The 21,231-nt window shown below is 43.5% G+C and overlaps 1 protein-coding gene across 1 annotated transcript in view; it reads right to left on the bottom strand.

Moving 5' to 3' along the window:
• LOC111952688 (inaD-like protein) overlaps positions 1-21,231 on the bottom strand; it is a 203,128-nt gene that overhangs the window by 176,496 nt on the left and 5,401 nt on the right. The window contains exons 5-11 of the mRNA XM_023971582.2: positions 19,763-19,902; positions 18,752-18,953; positions 7,138-7,266; positions 4,156-4,395; positions 3,782-3,884; positions 1,455-1,543; positions 535-551 (exon numbers count right to left, since the gene is read on the bottom strand). Coding sequence (XP_023827350.2) covers positions 535-551; positions 1,455-1,543; positions 3,782-3,884; positions 4,156-4,395; positions 7,138-7,266; positions 18,752-18,953; positions 19,763-19,902 — 920 coding nt within the window. The remainder of the gene's footprint in view (positions 1-534; positions 552-1,454; positions 1,544-3,781; positions 3,885-4,155; positions 4,396-7,137; positions 7,267-18,751; positions 18,954-19,762; positions 19,903-21,231) is intronic.

Here is a 21,231-nt window from a genome sequence, read left to right on the forward strand (position 1 = left end):
CAGGAGTAATGCGAGAGTGCGCGCGAGAGAGAGAGAGAGCGCGAGAGAAGAGAGAGAGCGCGAGAGAGAGAGAGAGCGCGAGAGAGAGAGTGAGTGCGCGAGAGAGAGAGTGAGTGCGCGAGAGAGAGAGGAGCGCGAGAGAGAGAGAGCGCGAGAGAGAGAGAGCGCGAGAGAGAGAGAGCGCGAGAAAGAGAGTGAGTGCGCGAGAGAAGAGTGAGTGTGCGCGAGAGAGAGAGTGAGTGCGGCGAGAGAGGAGAGCGCGGAGAGAGAAGAGCGCGAGAGAGAGGAGAGCGCGAGACGAGAGAGAAGCGCGAGAGAGAGAGTGAGTGCGCGAGAGAGAGAGTGAGTGCGCGAGAGAGAGAGTGCGTGCGCGAGAGAGAGTGCGTGCGCGAGAAGAGTGCGAGAGAGAGTGTGAGAGAGAGTGCGAGTGAGTGAAAGGCGAGAGAGTGCACGAGAGAGAGTGAGAGTGGGCGAGAGAGTGCGCGAGAGAGCAAATGCGCGAGAGAAGAGAGAGTGCGAGAGAGAGACTCTGACACATCCATACCACCACACTATAACACATCCATACACCACACTATGACACATCCATAACACCACACTATGACACACCATACACCACACTATGACACATCCATACACCACACTATAACACATCCATACACCACACTATGACACATCCATACACCACACTATGACACATCCATACACCACACTATGACATATCCATATACCACACTATAACACATCCATATCCACACTATAACACAACCATACATCACACTATAACAATCCATATTGGTCTTCATTGTCAGGTTTCTATTGAAAATGTGTTCTCACTGTCTTACCTGCTTAAATAGAAAAATGTCATAAACCCCCTGTCAGAGTTTACGGGGACAAGGTGAGAAGTAATTTTGGCCTGTTTCATTGTGCCAGCTGGACGGGGTGAGCCTGCAGGGCTTCACTAACCAGGAGGTTCCTGAAGTTGCCTCTGTATCCTTTGGAATGTTTGTTTAATTCGATATTGTATTCCGATGACATTTTGCAATTACAGAACGATTTGTTTGTATTGAGCAATGCCTAATTGAAGGCTCTACCCCCCTTCTGTTTTTCAACAGTGTCTGTATTTTTCTATTGTTTCCCCATGTTTGTTTGTTTGTCTGTTGGTTTTAGGTTTGTTTTGATCCACTACCAGAGGGATGTCACAAAGCATCACTCGGTTTAAGCAAGGTAATTCAAAGAAATGTTTTTAGTTTGGGTTATTTTCCTAAGCTATTCTTGAATATGGGTTGTCTCATCAATTATTCCATGCCTATTTCTAGAAAATATTCACTTATTTTAGAATATTCACTCTCTCGCATGCACTCGCACTCTCTCGCACGCACTCTCTCTCACTCGCACACACACCTTGAGGTTAATGAGGGTTGCGCTCATTAAAAGCTGATTAATGGTCTCACCTCTATGATCCTGTCATAGATCCGGATGTTTCCGCTCTGCTCAGCGGCACTCCCAGGAACCACGTTCTTCACAAACACGCCGACCGCGTCTAGGAGAGAGAGAAGGTGGGGTGTAGAAAGTGAGACAGACGGAAGGAAAGAATGAGAGAGCAGAGAGAGAGACCAAGGAGAGGGGAATAGAGAGACAAGACACCATCAAAACAATACATCTCAAACAGTGTCAACAATACTGGATCGGAGTACTAATAGGGGCTAGGGGACTAGGATTAGGGGCCTGGGTTAGGGTAAGAGGCTAGGGGACTAGGATTAGGGGCCTGGGTTATTTATTTATTTTATTTCACCTTTATTTAACCAGGTAGGCAAGTTGAGAACAAGTTCTCATTTACAATTGCGACCTGGCCAAGATAAAGCAAAGCAGTTCGACACATATAACAACACAGAGTTACACATGGAGTAAAACAAACATACAGTCAATAATACAGTAGAAAAAATAAGTATATACAACGTGAGCAAATGAGGTGAGATAAGGGAAGTAAAGGCAAAAAAAAGGCCATGGTGGCGAAGTAAATACAATATAGCAAGTAAAACTCTGGAATGGTAGATTTGCAGTGGAAGAATGTGCAAAGTTGTTTGGGCTAAATTATAGATGGGCTATGTACAGGTGCAGTAATCTGTGAGCTGCTCTGACAGCTGGTGCTTAAAGCTAGTGAGGGAGACAAGTGTTTCCAGTTTCAGAGATTTTTGTAGTTCATTCCAGTCATTGGCAGCAGAGAACTGGAAGGAGAGGCGTCCAAAGGAAGAATTGATTTTGGGGGTGACCAGAGAGATATACCTGCTGGAGCGCGTGCTACAGGTGGGTGCTGCTATGGTGACCAGCGAGCTGAGATAAGGGGGGACTTTACCTAGCAGGGTCTTGTAGATGACCTGGAGCCAGTGGGTTTGGCGACGAGTATGAAGCGAGGGCCAGCCAACAAGAGCGTACAGGTCGCAGTGGTGGGTAGTAATGGGGCTTTGTGACAAAACGGATGGCACTGTGATAGACTGCATCCAATTATTGAGTAGGTATTGGAGGCTATTTTGTAAATGACATCGCGAAGTCGAGGATCGGTAGGATGGTCAGTTTTACAAGGGTATGTTTGGCAGCATGAGTGAAGGATGCTTTGTTGTGAAATAGGAAGCCAATTCTAGATTTAACTTTGGTTGGAGATGTTTGATGTGAGTCTGGAAGGAGAGTTTACAGTCTAACCAGACAACTAGGTATTTGTAGTTGTCCACAAATTCTAAGTCAGAACCGTCCAGAGTAGTGATGTTGGACGGGCGGGCAGGTGCAGGTGCGGGCAGCGATCGGTTGAAGAGCATGCATTTAGTTTTACTTGTATTTAAAAGCAATTGGAGGCCACGGAAGGAAAGTTGTATAGCATTGAAGCTCGTCTGGAGGGTTGTTAACACAGTGTCCAAAGAAGGGCCAGAAGTATACAGAATGGTGTCGTCTGCGTAGAGGTGGATCAGAGACTCACCAGCAGCAAGAGCGACATCATTGATGTATACAGAGAAGAGAGTCGGTCCAAGAATTGAACCCTGTGGCACCCCCATAGAGACTGCCAGAGGACCGGACAACAGGACCGGACGATTTGACACACTGAACTCTATCAGAGAAGTAGTTGGTGAACCAGGCGAGGCATTTATTTGAGAAACCAAGGCTATCGAGTCTGCCGATGAGGATGTGGTGATTGACAGAGTCGAAAAGCCTTGGCCAGGTCAATGAATACGGCTGCACAGTATTGTTTCTTATCGATGGCGGTTAGGATATCGTTTAGGACCTTGAGCGTGACTGAGGTGCACCCATGACCAGCTCTGAAACCAGATTGCATAGCGGAGAAGGTATGGTGGGATTCGAAATGGTCGGTAATCTGTTTGTTGACTTGGCTTTCGAAGACCTTAGAAAGGCAGGGTAGGATAGATATAGGTCTTTAGCAGTTTGGGTCAAGAGTGTCCCCCCCTTTGAAGAGGGGTATGACTGCAGCTGCATTCCAATCTTTGGGAATCTCAGACGACACGAAAGAGAGGTTGAACAGGCTAGTAATAGGGGTTGCAACAATTTCGGCAGATCATTTTAGAAAGAAAGGGTCCAGATTGTCTAGCCCGGCTGATTTGTAGGGGTCCAGATTTTGCAGATTTTGCAGTTAAGGGTCAGAGAGGTAGGATTAGGGACCTGGGTTCAGGGTAAGGGGCTAGGGGACTAGAATTAGGGGCCTGGGTTCGGGACCTGGGTTAAGGGTAAAAGGCTAAGGAGCCAGGAGTTGACATGGTATTGGGCATCGGCCTACCTTCGCAGGTTAAGGAGTTGTATTCGATGATGGTGATCCCCAGGCTCTGGCCCTCCTTCTTCCTCAGAGGCACTTCATGGATCTCATAACCCTCCAGGTTGGGCTGGAAAACCATAGAGATATGCTGTACATGTACTGACATTCTAATGTCACGGACATATTCACCACAATATGTAGGGCAGTCGAGGGGCAGGGGTCACAGGAGGAGGTGTGTGTGTGTGTGTGTGTGTGTGTGTGTGTGTGTGTGTGTGTGTGTGTGTGTGTGTGTGTGTGTGTGTGTGTGTGTGTGTGTGTGTGTGTGTGTGTGTGTGTGTGTGTGTGTGTGTGTGTGTGTGTGTGTGTGTGTGTGTGTGCCATCCTCCTGTCTCACTCACCGTCCTGCTGACCCTGCTCTGGGGTTCGACTCCAGCGGGTAAGGCAGAGACGGGGCTGGTGGCGGGCGGGGGAGGGGGTGGCGGGGAGGTGGAGTGCTGTCCCGAGGGGTCACGGGCGATGAGCATGCGCACGTGGCTCCCGCAGCCCTGCAGCACCTTGACCACCTGGTCGCTGGTCAGGCCACCTGTGGGGGTCTCACCAATACGCAGGATGTGGTCACCTGTACGCAGGCGCCCATCCTATAGGGGGGAGAGAGGTGGATGGAAAGAAAAAGAAAGAAGACAATGTTAACATTTGTATAAACTGGAAATATGAATAATACACCATGCATTATAGTTAAGTTCAGGGCCTAGCAATAACAGCAACCTACATGTATTTCACCAATTGTTACAGAATGGTATTATATGCCAGTGGCGTAAAGTACTTAAGTAAAAATATGTTAAAGTACTACGTAAGTCGTTTTTTTTACTTTGCTATTTATATTTTTGACAACTTTTACTTCACTACATTCCTAAACAAAATAATGTACTTTTTACTCCTTACATTTTCTCTGGCATACAAAAGTACTTAGCAGGACAGGAAAATGGTCCAATACACACACATCAGGAGAACATCCCTGGTCATCCCTACTGCCTCTGATCTGGCAGACTCACTAAACACAAATGCTTCATTTGTAAATGATGTCTGAGTGTTGGAGTGTACCCCTGGCTATCCGTAATTAGACTTTTACTCAAGTAGTATTTTACTGGGTGACTTTTACTTTTACTTGAGTAAAAGTAAAGATACCTTAATAGAAAATTACTCAAGTATGACAATTGGGTACTTTTTCCACCACTGTTGGTTGCTAGTACATGAAAGAACTACCCCAAAAAATCTGCTCATATTCAACATTTCGCTTAGTTGGACCATTTGATCATTTCAGCCAATGTGGTCCAACGCATTTTACATCCCACTTGAACAGGCTAGTCCCACCCTGGTCTGGGCCTGGCCCCGCGGTACTAAGCTAGGAAATGTATTCACCGACTCGCAGGTCAAGCAGAATAAACTCAGCGAGGGAAAAAGAGGAAAAAGTCAAAAGAGAGGGGAGAACAGCATCCTTTGTGGAAAGAGGGATGAAAAGTGTTTGATGCATAACCGTGGTGCAGGAAATCTCCCCAACTTCTCTCCCTGGGTCTGTGCACAGGACAACGGGGGCGCATTGAAGCCAGCCCTGGCCATTAAACATTGAAATGGGAAACGCCAGGGTCTAACAAAGCCCCAATTTTGACAGCTTTTTTGGAGCATAAGATCCAGTGATGTGTGAAATGCTGCACTGTGCCTTTTGAACAAGCTGGGTTTTGTTGCCCAGCCTGGGCTCTCTTGGACATTCACAGAGAGAGAGAGGAGAGGAGAGGAGAGGAGAGGAGAGGAGAGCGAGAGGAGAGAGAGAGAGGAGAGAGAGGAGAGAGCAGAGAGAGAGAGAGAGAGGAGAGAAGAGAGAGAGAGAGAGAGAGAGAGAGAGAAAGGGAAGAGTGTTGGTAACAGAGTGAGAGAGAGAGTGAAAAGGAAAGGAGGGAGGGGTAGAGAGCGAGAGAGAGAAAGAAAAAGAGAGGAGTGGTGCAAAGCGGTTTCAGAAACAAGGGACAGGGTTTTTTAAATCCAGATCCCTCTTGGATAACACTTTCTTATAAAAGGTTATAACCGACAGACAGTTTTTTTTTACAAATCAAATGACATGTTCCCATGTTAACTCGCTGAATAACTGAATACACCCCAAGCTCACAAAATGAAGGACAAAAGAAAAGCGTTGAGTGGGAAAAGAAAAGAAAGGGTCTGCTTGTAAATGAGCATCGGCTGTGTCAGCGACTTCTGCGAATAAACCTTTTGCGAACATCTCTGTAATTGCGAACAGAAAAGCGGTCCTTCGAGCAGGACGCAGGCCTAGCGTGCTCTGTGTAGCCAGGATGTAATCTCCTTACAAGGTAACTGAGCCCTTTGTGGGACACGCTCAGCATTAATTCAGCTAAACTGGTGGTTACTATTCATAGGGGATGACCGGTCTGTTACCAAAGGATCAGGAGGAAGAGAGAGAAGGAAGCCCTGAGTATGTAATGGTTAGTAGGCCTACTGCGGAGAACTGTTGTGCAATGGAAAAAGGTCACAGCCAACATCTTAATCGTCTTGTCAAATTATCTTAATTTAATATCTTAAAATGAAGATGAAGAATGAAGATGATCTGGCCTCCACAATCCCCCAACCTCAATCAAATATATATTATATGTTTTAATAATACCATCTTGAGACGAACTAAGAATTAAATAAAAGCTAGACAGTCAGGCAGAATCAGGCATTCAGGGCACATGGCCATTGATTGTTACAATGTTTGAGCAGAGGAACACAGTATTAGCCATGGCAAAATGCATAGAATTGCAGAAAATGTGCTTTAAAACTGACAAATAGTCTCAGTTCCATGATAAACTATAGATAATTGCTGGAAATGAGCTTCAAAATTGCTAAATTGTCTCTCAGCTATAAATAATTAAATAAATAAATAAATTTGCAGAAAATGTGCTTTACAACAGCAACATTTTCTCTACGCCACCAAGATAGTCTGTTACCTTTCTAGGCAATAGACCATGTTAGAGTTTACACTTCCTCTTCCAATGAACTGTGATAGACTGTTTCATATTGAAACAGGACTCTGGATCCAAATCTATTCATTTTAAAATGTTGATTACTTCTACTTGCCATTATCATTCACCTGATAAGACGTGATAATTTTTTTCCTAACATACGATGGGGGTCCTTGGGTCGTCAGTTTGCCGGAGCATGGGTCCCTGGTCAAGAAAAGTTTGAAAATCCCTGTCTTATTGGACCAGTTCAGATTAGACCGTTTTCTTCTGTTTAGTGCCTAATGACCACATCCCAGGTACCAGTCTTAGCAGACTGCTTTGTCTGTTAGCTTTGATTGTTTAGAGTGTATGTAATGTCCAGTATTGTACCTTGTCAGCCACACTGTTTGGAACCAGAGTCCTCACCACCACCCCAGTAGCCTTGCCTCCAACAATCCCAAAGCCCAGGCCCGAGCCGTCGTTCAGCAGCTCCATCTCCTCCATGTGGCCCCACTGCTCCTGGACGCTCCATAGAGGAAGAGAAGGAGATAAAGAGAAGACAGCGTGAATGATTGGTGGATATAACCCAATATATAGCCTAAGGAGGGCCGTGATTGGTACAATAAAGAAGCAGTGATTAAAGGCTACTGGTTCAGTTTAAGGATAAAACACAGATGTAAGTATTACAGATTTTTTCAGGTAAAAATATCAGGTAATCCCGATTAAATCAGGGGGAAATCACATCTCCAATGACAATGCATACATTTGTGCATACATGTAGGATGGTACAGCAGGTCCACTGACACACCAAAAATTCACTAGAAGCAGCTCTGAACATTTAGTCTGGTCCCTGCCAGAGTCAGGCCTTATTAACTTAACCATGGTGTCTAACTGCACATGGCTGTGGAGCATTATCAGACCAACTTTTAATGGTTTTCACTAAACGTTTGAAATACAAACGAGCAGCAGAGGCTGATTAATGTCCAGGTCAGGGAATCCCTTGTGTCCTGTTGTCTAGCCCCTGTTACTACCTCTTTGATCTCTCTCACACACACACACACACACACACACACACACACCCCAGCCTAATCACGACGACGTCTCCTCCTAGGCTCTTTATTAACCAACTAGCAGGCTGCAATCACAGCAGCTCTTTTTCTTATTACACAGCGTTATCTGATAGTTAACGTCCTGTGCAGTTTGCTCTCTATCTAATGAAACCTTACTGTGGTGTCTTACGTACTGCAGCCCCTGGGGAGACAACACTTTTCTACCCCTCCTGCTCACTGCTTATCCCGTCTACAGAAATGACTAAGAGCCATTTCCCCAGATAAGAAGTGGAGCTTCACAGTCAGTAACACAGATGTTTGTTTTTTTGTCGAGGGCTGGTTTTCGTCTATAGCTTTCAGGCCAAATGAACAAGTGTTGCCTGTTTCCTTACAAGTGGAGATGTAAGCAGGCTTGGTTTAGTTCAATAAACAATTTCGTGAAACAACAGATTCCATTAAACTTGTTAGACAATTTGTACGGTCTGTGTGAAGATGTCTTACTCTGAAAATAAGACACGTTCTTGATTTTTTCCAACTTATGGGCGATTCACAATATACTGTATATCAACAACAACAACACAGTTCTCTAAAAAGGCTTTGTTGCACAATTAATGGTCAATACACCGCATTTCAACCAGTCAGGAATAACCTAATGAATTTAGGCCTTGTAAAATGATACCAAGGCTAAATATAAGCCTTCCACAACCATAATACCCACTAATAATTGTATTAAATTTACCATAATAGTTTAACCTGCTGTTTTAAAATAATTACTAATCTGGCTTTCAAGTCTGTCTGTGAAAATGTATTTTTTGACACAAATTTAACCAGAACCATGCACATTCACTAATAATGATCAACTTCTGGTAGCACGCATTATAGAAAATTAACACAGGTCTCATAAACAATCTCTCAAGTACAAGCCCATGTGCTACTTAGTAGCCAGCTAATCTTTGTATTTAAGGTCTAGACAACTCGGATCTATTTGCTTTCTAACAAGGTAGAACTTATGAATAGACCCTCCTGTCCGTCTCCAACTGTTAGAACAACATGGCCTGTCCACATGTTGAAATCAAGTGGCCTACCTGGATAAGAAGACGCTTATTTTTCAGAATGAGAATGAGTTGCCAATTCCTTATATAAATTAGTATTTTTACAGTCATTGCACATTTATAAACACACCTTAGACAGCTAGCACATAACAGCAGGAGACTAAAATGCTGTTAGCAGTACTTGGTACCGCAATGCCATGGGCGGCAAACACATTTTCCACAATCATGTTAATTGATACTCCCGTTTTAGTAGGGTTTGCTCTGTTCTAAATTTTGGGAGTTGATACTTAAAACGTTATCGTTTCGTAACGTTATCGTAACATAGCACAGGAGGAGGGGCTTGGTGTCTGTGTGCGAGTGGGAAGGTACACAGTGCACATAGCACAGGAGGAGGGGCTTGGTGTCTGTGTGCGAGAGGGAAGGTACACAGTGCACACAGCACTGAAGGGGGAGAAGACGAGGACAATAAGACAAAACACTCATAAAAAAAAATAAAAAAAATTGATTCTTGCGAAATAAAAATGTGGAACATTGCAGTAAATCATACATTTTAATTAATTGAATTTATTCTATATAAAAATCGCCCAGCCCTACTGAAAACTCAACATCTAGATGTGAAGAGAGAGTCTACTTGCTGGTTTTACAGTATTCAAAAAGACATTCTGTGGCTTAGGCTAATTCATTTTAGCACCGAAATATGGTATGTTTATATACTACTGTGTTAACTTGACAATGGAACAGAGTCTGAATTATCATAAAACAGAATTATGATTGTCAGGACAGTAAATATTCACTAGACATCATGAGATTGAATTAAACACACTTAATTAAAGGAACTAAATACTAAACATATTAGAGATATTCTCAACCGCACATACAAAACATTATCCTGATTGCAAGGTTTGGCCTAAAATTGCATGTCCTTCCATATTGACAGTTCTGCCCCATGAGACGTTACAGAATTATTAGACAAACAGAGAGTGTGGGTTAATGACAGTTTTAATGAGAAAGCCATAATGGGAACGTGGATTCCAGGCACTCTGTTTCAGGGAGAAAAGAAAAAAACTGTTCTACTGTGAACCTGGGACAACATGGCATCTAGATCATTCATTTTGGAGTAGGAGTGCTGATCTAGGATCAGATCAGCCTTGTTGATATAATACTATTTATCTTGACTTAAAAGGCTAAACTCATCCTAGATCAGCACTCCTACTCAGTGTAGAAAGGGATAACGTCAGACTTGTTTTAAAATGTTTCAAGGAACTTAGGGTTCAAGATAACGGCAACAACCTCTAGAAGCCATGTTCGGTGAGAATGACAGGTATGAGGTCAGGTGGGTGTATGAGAGCGGGCAACGCACCAGAGAAACAGACTGTACAATCTGCCATTTCAGGCACGGAAGGGAACGAATCCCTGAAGCCAACCTAACTCAATATTTTCTCAGCTTTTCACAATTAGAGAGACGGTTTGGATGGGCAGGGGAGCTTGTTTAAAGGGGAGAGTAGGGATTAGGAACATTTGTTTTTAAGGGGAAGAATCAGTTAATGGGTATTGGGGTTGAGAGGGGCAGGACGACATCTTTGATTGACATGCTACTCATCATGCGGAGTTCAGGTTGCCTGTGGAGTTCCTCGAGAGGAAAGAGGAGATCATGACAGGGTCCTGTACAGACGGAAAACAATGACAGAATAAACACGCAATAAACAGGATCGCGGCAGAGCGATTTGACTTTTGCTATACAGTACCAGTCAAAAGGTTAGACACACCTACTCATTCAAAGGTTTTTGTTTATTTTTACATTGTAGAATAATAGTGAACACATCAACACTATGAAATACCACATATAACATATATAACATATAATATATATGTTAAGTTTTGAGGGAGCGTACAATTGGCATGCTGACTGCAGAAAGGTCCACCAGAGCTGTTCGCAGAGAATTTAATGTTAATTTCTCTACAATAAGCCACCTCAAATGTTGTTGTAGAGAATTTGGCAGTACATTCAACCGGCCTCACAACTGCAGACTACATGTATAGTGTCATGTGGATAAGAAGTTTGCTGAAGTGAACGTTGTGAACAGAGTGCCCCATGTTGGCGTTGGGGTTATGGTGTGGGCATGCATAAGCTACGGACAATGAACACATTGCATTTTATCAATGGCAATTTGACTGCACAGAGATACCGTGATGAGTTCCTGAGGTCCATTGTCGTGCCATTCATCCGCCACCATCACCTCATGTTTCAGCATGATAATGCACAGCCTCATGTCATAAGGATCTGTACACAATCCCTGGAAGCTGAAAATGTCCCAGTTTGTCCATGGCCTACATACTCACCAGACATGTCACCCATTGAGCATGTTTGGGATGCTCTGGATCGACGTGTACAACAGAGTTTTCCAGTTCCTGCCAATATCCAGCAACTTCACACAGCCATTGAAGAGGAGTGGAACAAGGTTCCACCAGCCACAATCAATAGACTGATCAAATCTATGCAAAGGAGATGTGTTGCGCTGCATTAGGAAAATGGTGGTCACACACTGGTTTTCTGATCCACGCCCGTATCTTGTTTTAAGGTATCTGTGACCAACAGATGCTTATCTGTATTCCCAGTCATGTGAAATTCATAGATTTGGGCCTAATGAATTTATTTCAATTGCCTGATTTCCTCATAAACTGTAAATCAGTCAAATCTTTGAAAATTAATCATGTTGCATTTATATTTTTGTTCAGTAAATGTAATTTATATGGGCTTTTCAGGAGTTGGTTATTCCCACATTTTCAGTATTTATTGTCAGGTTTTTCTGACAAATCAGAATGGAGAGAGCTAATAGAGGGAGTGGTGCCAAGCTGACACTTAAACATTTTAATAAAGAGACTCAGCGCCGGCATCTGGGTTTTTGTAGAAGCTTGGCTCGGGTGACAGATAGTTAGGCCGGGGAAAACGGCAATAAAAATCAAATCCAGACATCAGTCTTTTTTTAAGCCAGCGTTCCATTAAACAACCTCAAGGGAAACAGCACATGAATAAAACACAAGGCAAAAGCAAGGCCCAGGCTTGATACAATGCAGGATATGGCCTAGATCCAAACAGGATTAAAAACAACAGGAATAGTGAAATAGCACACGATAATGACCCAGAAATAGGCACTACATTATCATAATGGCTGGAACTAGGCAGCCTAACTTGTCTGTGTCGTATCCTTTGCATTAAACTAAGATTTGGGCGTCTGACACTCGTTTCTCATATTTTTCCCCMCCGAAAAGTTTTTTTCAGGAGGGATTTCTGAAGGATTTTCTTTGGGGTTATTTAATTAAACTTGTGGCGGGTGGAGCTGGTTCTGTTTGTTGTTGGAGCTCCAGGTTAATCATGTCGATCACCCCAGTGTTGATCTATCCCAGTCTCGTTTTCATCCGCTCACGTTTATTTTCCGTCCGTAAGAAAACAGAGGGATCAGCCAGTCTGTGTTGCTTTTCATTCTACTACTCCCTTTACTTGTCAGTTCTGATGTAAATTACCACCCATTTTAGCCTATTGAGTTGAATGGTAATTATGTTAAATGAATGGTAATTAAATGAATGGTAATTAATAACCACTACTCTTTGCTTAAGTATGGGTCACCCTACACTGAATAACCATAATACATTTAAACCTCATTTAATTGTTTGAATGAAAAATGGATCCACTAAAAACAGAGCTTGTTATAGTCGTAGAGTTTCAAGATTAACATTGCTGAAAAGTGTTAGGTTAAGTATTGCATTTTGTCAGATTGTAGGCCTAATGATTGCAATAGCTGAGGTGCATGAAGATGGCAGCTCCCATGCACTTACCACTAATTCCTTGTTTAGCTGTTTGCTGTATTGTACAGTTTGCTGTATTGTACATTGCTCTCCGTTACTCTTTTTTGGTATGGTCATTAGCAGAGTATACATGAAACCAACTTTAGTTTCAAGACGCCAGCAAGTTAAAAAAACGAAAAAGTAGATTGTATTGATATATTGGCACATTGAACCATATCGCTTCCCGTAGTTTTAAAAACAACAGCAAATCTGTGATCTAGGTCTACATTTTTTTCCATTACATGTTCTAACGCTCTCTGCTTTCATCTCCTTGACTTCCATGTCATGTCTACATTGATTAAAGCAGTGTACAGCGACTTTACTTTACTGACTTTATTGTCCCCATGGGGAAATTTTGTTGCAGTGTCATGTACACGTTTAAAGTGGCATTTAAATACAAAACAAATTGACAATACAACTTTCATAACAGTTACATACCAATAAAAAGAGACTAGCCTGCTGATCTTACTGGGTGGATAGGAACATTAGCCCGAGCTATTTAGGAGGGATATCACACCTGGCACAAATGATTGTCTAGTTCTGTTTTTCCTGCCGCGGGGTGCCCTATACCTGCACCCAGATTGGAGTGGTTCAAAGTCCGGGTACAGGGGGTGGCTTGGGTCTAAAATGATTTTGTGACCCTTGTGGAGGGCCCTGACCTTAAAGATCTCATCCAGGCCTGTCTGTTTGACTCCAAGTACCTTGCTTGCTGTGGTGATAATCCTTCTCAGTATATTTATCTGGTTGAAAGTGGCATTGCCAAACCAACAAACAATACAAAAAGTTTAAATACTCTCAATGAAAGATCTGTAAAACAGAGTCAGTATACTACAGTCAACATTAAAAGATCCCACCATTTTGAGAAAGCACAGTCTCTGTTGACTCTTTTTGTAGATCAGGTCTGTACATTTACTCCACTGAAACTTACTGTCCAAGAGGACACCCAGATATGTGTATTCCTCTACAATCTCTATGTTCTGACCTCTGATAGATGTTGCAGAGGTAGGTGTTGTACGCTTCCTGAAGTCTATGCACATCTCTTTGGTCTTGTTGGTATTGAGGACCAAGTGTGATTCCTCACACCACTCTACAAAGTCATTTAGGACCGGGCCATGGTGTTCCTCGTCATCATGCAACAGAGCCTGTGTTGGTGGTGGAGTGGGGGACTAAACAAATCACTTGAGGAGAGTCTGTGTTGGTGGTGGAGTGGGACTAAAACACATCCTGAGGAGAGCCTGTGTGGTGGTGGAGTGGGGACAAACACATCCTGAGAGGAGCCTGTGTTGGTGGTGGAGGGAGGGGCAAACACATCCCTGAGGAGAGCCCGTGTTGGTGGTGGAGTGGGGACAAACACATCCCCGAGGAGAGCCGTGTTGGTGGTGGAGTGGGGACAAAACACATCCTGAGGAGAGTCTGTGTTGGTGGTGGAGTGGGGACAACACATCCCTAGGAGAGCCTGTGTTGGTGGTGAGTGAGCAAACACACGAGGGAGCTGTGTGGTGGTGGAGTGGGGACAAACACATCACTGAGGAGAGTCTGTTGTGGTGGGAGTGGGGACAAACACATCCTGAGGAGAGCTGTGTGGTGGTGGAGTGGGACAAACACACTCCTGAGGAGAGCCTGTGTGGTGGTGGAGTGGGGAACAAACACATCCCTGAGGAGAGCCTGTGTTGGTGGTGGAGTGGGGACAAACACATCCCTGAGGAGAGCCTGTGTTGGTGTGGAGTGGGGACAAACACATCCTGAGGAGAGCCTGTGTTGGTGGTGGAGTGGACAAAAACACATCCCTGAGGAGAGCCTTGTTTGGTGTGGAGTGGGGACAAACACATCCCTGAGGAGAGCCTTGTGGTTGGTGGTGGAGTGGGGACAAACACATCCTGAGGAGAGCCTGTGTTGGTGGTGGAGTGGGGACAAACACATCACTGAGGAGAGCCTGTGTTGGTGGTGGAGTGGGGACTAAACACATCCCTGAGGAGAGCCTGTGTTGGTGGTGGAGTAGGGACTAAACACATTCCTGAGGAGAGCCTGTGTTGGTGGTGGAGTGGGGACTAAACACATCACTGAGGAGAGCCTGTGTTGGTGGTGGAGTGGGGACTCAACGTCTCTGTGCCAGAATGTAAGGCTGGATTGTGTTGAAGGTAGAAGAAAAGTCAAACAACAAAACCCTGACATGGGATTTGGCTCCCTCCAGATGTCTATAGACCATGTTGAGGAGAGTAAGAATGGCATCATCAACTCCTCTGCTGGGCTGATAGGCAAACTGAAACGGGTCGAGGAGCTTCTGGGTGTTGCTGAGAACATGAGTTTTCATCATTTTCTCAAGGCATTTTCTCAAGGATGTCAAGGCGACAGGGCGGTAGTCATTCAGCACAGAGGGATTAGAAGCTTTAGGAATGGGTATAATTATTGAGTTTTTCCACAATACTGGCACGTGTTGCTGGTCGAGTGAGGATTGGAAAATGTCTGTGAAAACACCTKCCAATTGTTCAGCACAGTACGTTAACACGTCCACATATTTTGTCTGGGCCTGGGCTTTTGTGTGCGTTACATCCCCTGAACTCCTTCAAAACATCAGCCTGTCAAACAAAACAACAACCCTCTCAAACATTTGTAATGATGCTTCCAGTTGTTTTACCTCCGACACAAAAATTGTCTGACTCAAATCTTGAGATGAAAACGTCCAGTTCATTAGTCATGTTCTGGCCCTCATGTCTCCCAAGCTCAGCACTGGTTTTTCCCCTGTCTATGTGGGGGGCACTAGCCGTGGATTTAATCTCTTGCCCGGCCACCCTCAAGTTTCCAGGGGAGAGGGTCCTCTCCAACCTTTGCTTGTATGCCTCCTTGTCCACCAGTATCTGTTTTTTGATCTCACGTTGTACATCTCTTAAAGCCTGTCTATCACCCTCAGCATGAACTGCCTTCTTCCTATTAAGTAGTGATTTTAGATGTTTTGATACCCAAGGCTTATTGTTAGGGAAGATTTTACAGATTTTATTTAGCACAACTGATTCAAAACAGAAGTTTACATAGTCTGAAACAACATCTGTAAGTTCATCAAGATCAGAGCTGCTGTTCTCAAAACCTTCCCACATAGTACAGTCAAAACACCACTGGAGACAAGTGATACTGTTGTCCTTCCAGATCTGGACAGACTGTCTGGACATTTTTTATAAATACAATTGCGTATAACTTAAATACATAGTCAGGGCAATCATGCAAATGAAGCACTAACTTCATTTCCTATAGGCTATAAGGACATCAACATCATACACTCAATGTCAACAGCCCACAGTCCGGTACCATACTGCATAAATATGAATTTCAAATCAGAATGTTGACTGCTACAGAGTTAAGCAGTCACCTAAAAACTGCCCTCCAAACGTTAGTCTCCAGTGATGGTCAAGTGCCTGTTTTGAGTGACAGGAAATAGCCTTTATGACAAAGTTAAACATAACAATGTCCTGTGACCTATTGACCACTGCATATGAGTCAAATGGCGAAAGGTCAGTAGACAACACGAGTTGATGTGCAGCCAGAAATCACAGGGCATTGTTCTGGACCATACTCCTTTCTAGTACTTGTGTTTATTGGTCTGGTTAAAAACATTGACCAGAAGACCATGAGAGAAAAAAATATATATACAAAAAATGTACCACAATAAATCGACAACTTTTCAAATGAGAAAGAGTTGCCTCCTATATCTTCTGACGGGTTTCCTGAATTTATCTCAACTTACTTATGTAACAACAAAAAAAGACACTTAAATGGAGGATTATGTGTCATGCAACTAGGTAGGGCTGGCACAATTACCATATAACTGACGGTTATTGATCAAGACTGTCATGAAATTAAAATAATAGTCAAAACTGTTTAAAAAAAATACAATTGTGTGGAACGAACAGCTAACTGAAGACAGGATGGTCAGGCATTCGTGTGGTTGTGTCCGTTTCTGCCGTAACATGGACTCTTAACAACGTGATGAAACTTTGTTGATTCTTGCTAAAACAAGCAAACTAGACTTTGTTTGCCTAGGCAATGCCTCCCACAATGCAGCAGCACACACAGAAATAGAATGAATAGAACATACTTGCAACCTTTAACCCTGGCAAACTCATGGGTACACACAAAATGACTGCCTGATATTGTGATGCAATCATTTCCATAGTAATGTAGAATGTTCATTCAAATGATGTCGACTGATGTGGCTCATGCAATGGAATGTATTTTTTGTACTGTCAGTTGAGATGACTCAACAAATATTTTAGCACATATTCTACTTCCTGCTTTGCTTCTAAAAAACAATGGAATTGTCATGGAAACGCGTGGGGGGAAGATTCTGTCTCCTCATTGTCCCTCTGTAAAATTAGCCTACATTTAGACTATTAGTTATATGTGTATTTCACAATATGTTAAGGTAAAAATCAGAGTATAACGCCTGTATGGATGTCTACCCCAACACATGTTCATGCCATCTTTACCAATCAACTGCACTACAGTTAAAAACGAATGACTACCACCACCCATTTCTGTATGCTAGCTATGCAAACCAGCTTACTGTATACAAACGTGAGTTAGCATTTAGCAGTCTCTCCTAAACCAGAAAAGAGACAGCTTCTACATGTTATGCAGCGAAAACAGACACTTTGTTAGATCAGATTTTTTTAATGTGTGCCAATCTGGTCAATGTAACATCTGCGTTCTATTATTGACCTCTACCGATTTACCACTTCACTGCATCTATGGCTGCCAGTCCACACTTAAGCCATCATTGACTTGAATGGGATTCCCCATTTTATTAATTATATTTCTATGGCAGCACATGCAGTCAGGAGAGGAGGAGAAAATGTGTGTAAATGTTTTAGTTTTTTCCCAAACGGTTATTACAGACACCGCAGTCATTTGGTTGGACAATTACAGTCCTCCCAAATTCCATGATCGTCACAGTCCTACATGCAACACTGAAAACAGTGAAAACGCAATGCCTTAAAAGTATTTATTCTAACATGCTGACCAGACCGGACACGTCACGTGCGCGAGCGTCGCAAAATAAATTTAAAAATCCATGTTATTCAATTATTGCGCCAACGAGCGTCTGCGTTACCAAGGGCTAAAATAGAAGTAATTCCTATTTCTGACGCAGATCGCGCTGAAAGTCCTGCCTCTACCATCTCCTCATTGGTTTATAGAAGCAGGTACCCACGTTCCATCTCCTCATTGGTTATACCCACATGGGTGATTGAAAGACGAACTGTTTTGCCTGTAGTCGTGGTAATACTACGAAAGTTTAGATGCGATCACCATATAAGTTCAACAACGAAAAAGCCTGGAAGGAGGAGAGATGACTAGAAACGATTCGGTTGACTATTTTATGTGTGGATTAATTTGTCGGAGTAGAGGATCCTTGTGCAGTTCAGGTAAAATATCAACTCAATGTTTATATCCCAGGACAAATTAGCTAGCAACAGCAAGCTAGCTAAATAGGACAAATTAGCCAGCAAGTGCAAGCTAACTAGCTAAATTGCCATACATGTTTAATGCTTTTCGACCTGTCCCCAAATTAATGTCATTGGTTCAGAGTTTGTTTTGATATTTTAACCTGCGTGTCATGATCGTGTTTGGTGTGGGGGGACAAAATAAATGTATGCACGATAGCGCACGCACGCAGTCGGTTTGGGTTCCGTGTAAGGATTAAATCCAATGAACAACTGCTTATGTAAAAAGGGCTTTAGAAAATACATTTGATTGATTGATAGCACCATGCTAGCTTAATTGATTGATAGCATCATGACATTTATTTATTTAAAAAAATATATTTTACCTTTATTTAACTAGGCAAGTCAGTTAAGAACAAATTCTTATTTTCAATGACGACCTAGAAACAGTGGGTTAACTGCCTTGTTCAGAAGCAGAACGACAGATTTGTACCTTGTCAGCTCGGGGATTCGAACTTGCAACCTTTCAGTTACTAGCCCAACGCTCTAACCACTAGGCTACCCTGCCAACATGGCAGTATAAAAACATTTTCATACTGAGATACATAAATGTGCGCTCCACCCTTACCTTGTGACTGGGCCCAGGCGGGAGTGGGGGCGGGGGGGTGTTTGTATGCTGTGTGATGGTGGCAGGGTCCCTGGCCACCACTAGATCCACCCTGTCCCCAGGCTGCTGCAGGAGAGCGATGGCCTGATGCTGGGTGACACTCTGGTCCAGGGGCGTCCCGTTGATCACCAGGATCTGGTCATTCTCCTGTATGCGCCCATCCCTACCGGCACGCAGAACACAAATCAATCAAATGTATTTATAAAGCAATTTGTACATCAGAAATGGTCGCAAAGTATTACAGTAACCCCGCCTTGATCCCAAAGAGCAAGAAGACTCAAAAAGGTGTATTTTTATTTATACACTTTTTTCTATATTATAATGTATGAACTTTTTTGACCCCCTTTTTTGTGGTATACAATTGGTTGTTAGAGTCTTGTCCCATCGCTGCAACTCCCGTACGGACTCGGGAGAGGCGAAGGTCGAGAGCCATGCGTCCTCTGAAACACAACCCCGCCAAGCCACACTGCTTCTTGACACAATGCCCACTTAACCCGGAAGCCAGCCGCACCAATGTGTCGGAGGAAACACCGCACACCTGGCGACCGTGTCAGCGTGCATGCGCCCGGCCCGCCACAGGAGTCGCTACCAAGCAGTATATCTTGTATGTTTTTTTTCATGTAACGTTTACTGAACCAGGAAGTATTTTTAGAAGATTATCTCATCTTTGCTCATATTACTTTTTCTAGAACGGTATGTGGTCTGTGTATCTCATTTTTGGCAGTGCCTTTACAAGCTGTGCTAATTTAACTACAAATGTCACTGCATACTCTTTGTTGTTAACATAAGCTAATAGAAGCATTTATGATTGTTGAGTGCATGCATGCTCATAAATGTGTAATGTTTCCTTTAAAAGGGGCTCTAATACGAGCTGTCAAACATTCTAAATCAGCATGAGATATCCTTGACTAGAATTGTGTTGGCTTGGTAAAGAGATTGAGGAGGAGGAGCTGGTGAGAGAGTAGGCAGTACCAGTATGCGATGCTCCTAGGCTGGACCTGTCTGATGAAGACCCCGTGGCCCCCTGTCCCTTCAGCCCTTAGGCCCACCACACTGAAGCCCAGGCCCCCAGACAAGGGCTTGGGCAGGCTGATGTGCTCTGTCTGCCTCCCCTACATCACAAGAAGACACAGTGAATAAATAGGTAATGAATTAATCATCACAGTCAAAACATTCAAATAAAAATCTAAAAACACTCAAATTGCATTGGTAGGGGAAAAATCTGAAATCAGGTCAAAATCTACAGATTGCATATACCCAGGAAAAACCTTAAGCTACACTCACCAGCCAGTTTATTAGGTACACCCATCTAGTACTGGTTCAGACCCCCCTTTGCCTCCAGAACAACCTGAATTATCAGGGCATGGATTCTACAAGTCGGAAACGTTCCACAGGGATGTTGGTCCCTGTGGCATCACGCAGTTGCTGCATATTGGATGGCGGTACACAACAGCCACCAGCCTGTACCGTTGGCACCAGGCAGGATGGGTCCATGGACTCATGCTGCCTGCGCCAAATCCTGAACCGGGATTTGTCGGACCAGACAATGTTTTTACATCGCTCGATTGTCCAAGGTTGGTGATTGCGAGCCCACTGGAGATGCTTCTTCTTGTTGTTTTCAGCTGATAGGAGTGGAACCTAGTGTGGTCGTCTGCTGCAATATCCCATCAGTGACAAGAATCGACGAGTTGTGCGTTCCGAGATGACGTTCTGCACACCACTGTTGTACTGCGCCGTTATTTGTCTCTTTGTGGCCAGCCTGTTAGCTGGCAGAATTTGCCATTCTCTTTCATCAACAAGCGGTTTTCGCCCACAGGTCTTCCGCTAACTGGATGTTTTTTGTTTGTCACACCATTCTCTGGAAACCCTAGACACTGTCGTGTGTGAAAAGCCCAGGAGGGTGTCAGTTTCTGAGACACTGGATCCGGCATGCCTGGCACTGACGATCATCCCACGCTCAAAGTCGATTAGTTAACTCGTTTTGCCCATTCTAACGTTCAATCGAACAGTAACTGAATGCCTTGATGCCTGTTTTCCAGCTTTATATAGTAAGTCACCTAATAAACTGTCCGGTGAATGTATATCTCCACCAACAGCAGTAGGCCTACATAATCAACAGGGAACCTTGGTGACACAGGTAGAGATTAACACAATCTAAGAGACAGATCATTCTTTCTGCACATACTTTTTTTTATTTTCTTCCAGCCACAGAATCACATTGTGTGCGGTTACTTCTGGGCACATTTCATATAGTTTTGTAGATATATTTCTCTACTGTTGTCTCATTCCGCTATGGCATTTCTTTATCTGGAATTCTAATGAACTTATGAACCTTATAGTTTCTTATGTTGACATTAAAGAACTAGGTAGTCATATGAACAGTGCCAATTGTGTTTTGGATAATACATCAATAGTCTTTGTCACCTATCCCTTAACCCAAC

The sequence above is a fragment of the Salvelinus sp. IW2-2015 genome, linkage group LG26 (genome assembly GCF_002910315.2).
Source record: "Salvelinus sp. IW2-2015 linkage group LG26, ASM291031v2, whole genome shotgun sequence".
Lineage (NCBI taxonomy): Eukaryota > Metazoa > Chordata > Actinopteri > Salmoniformes > Salmonidae > Salvelinus > Salvelinus sp. IW2-2015.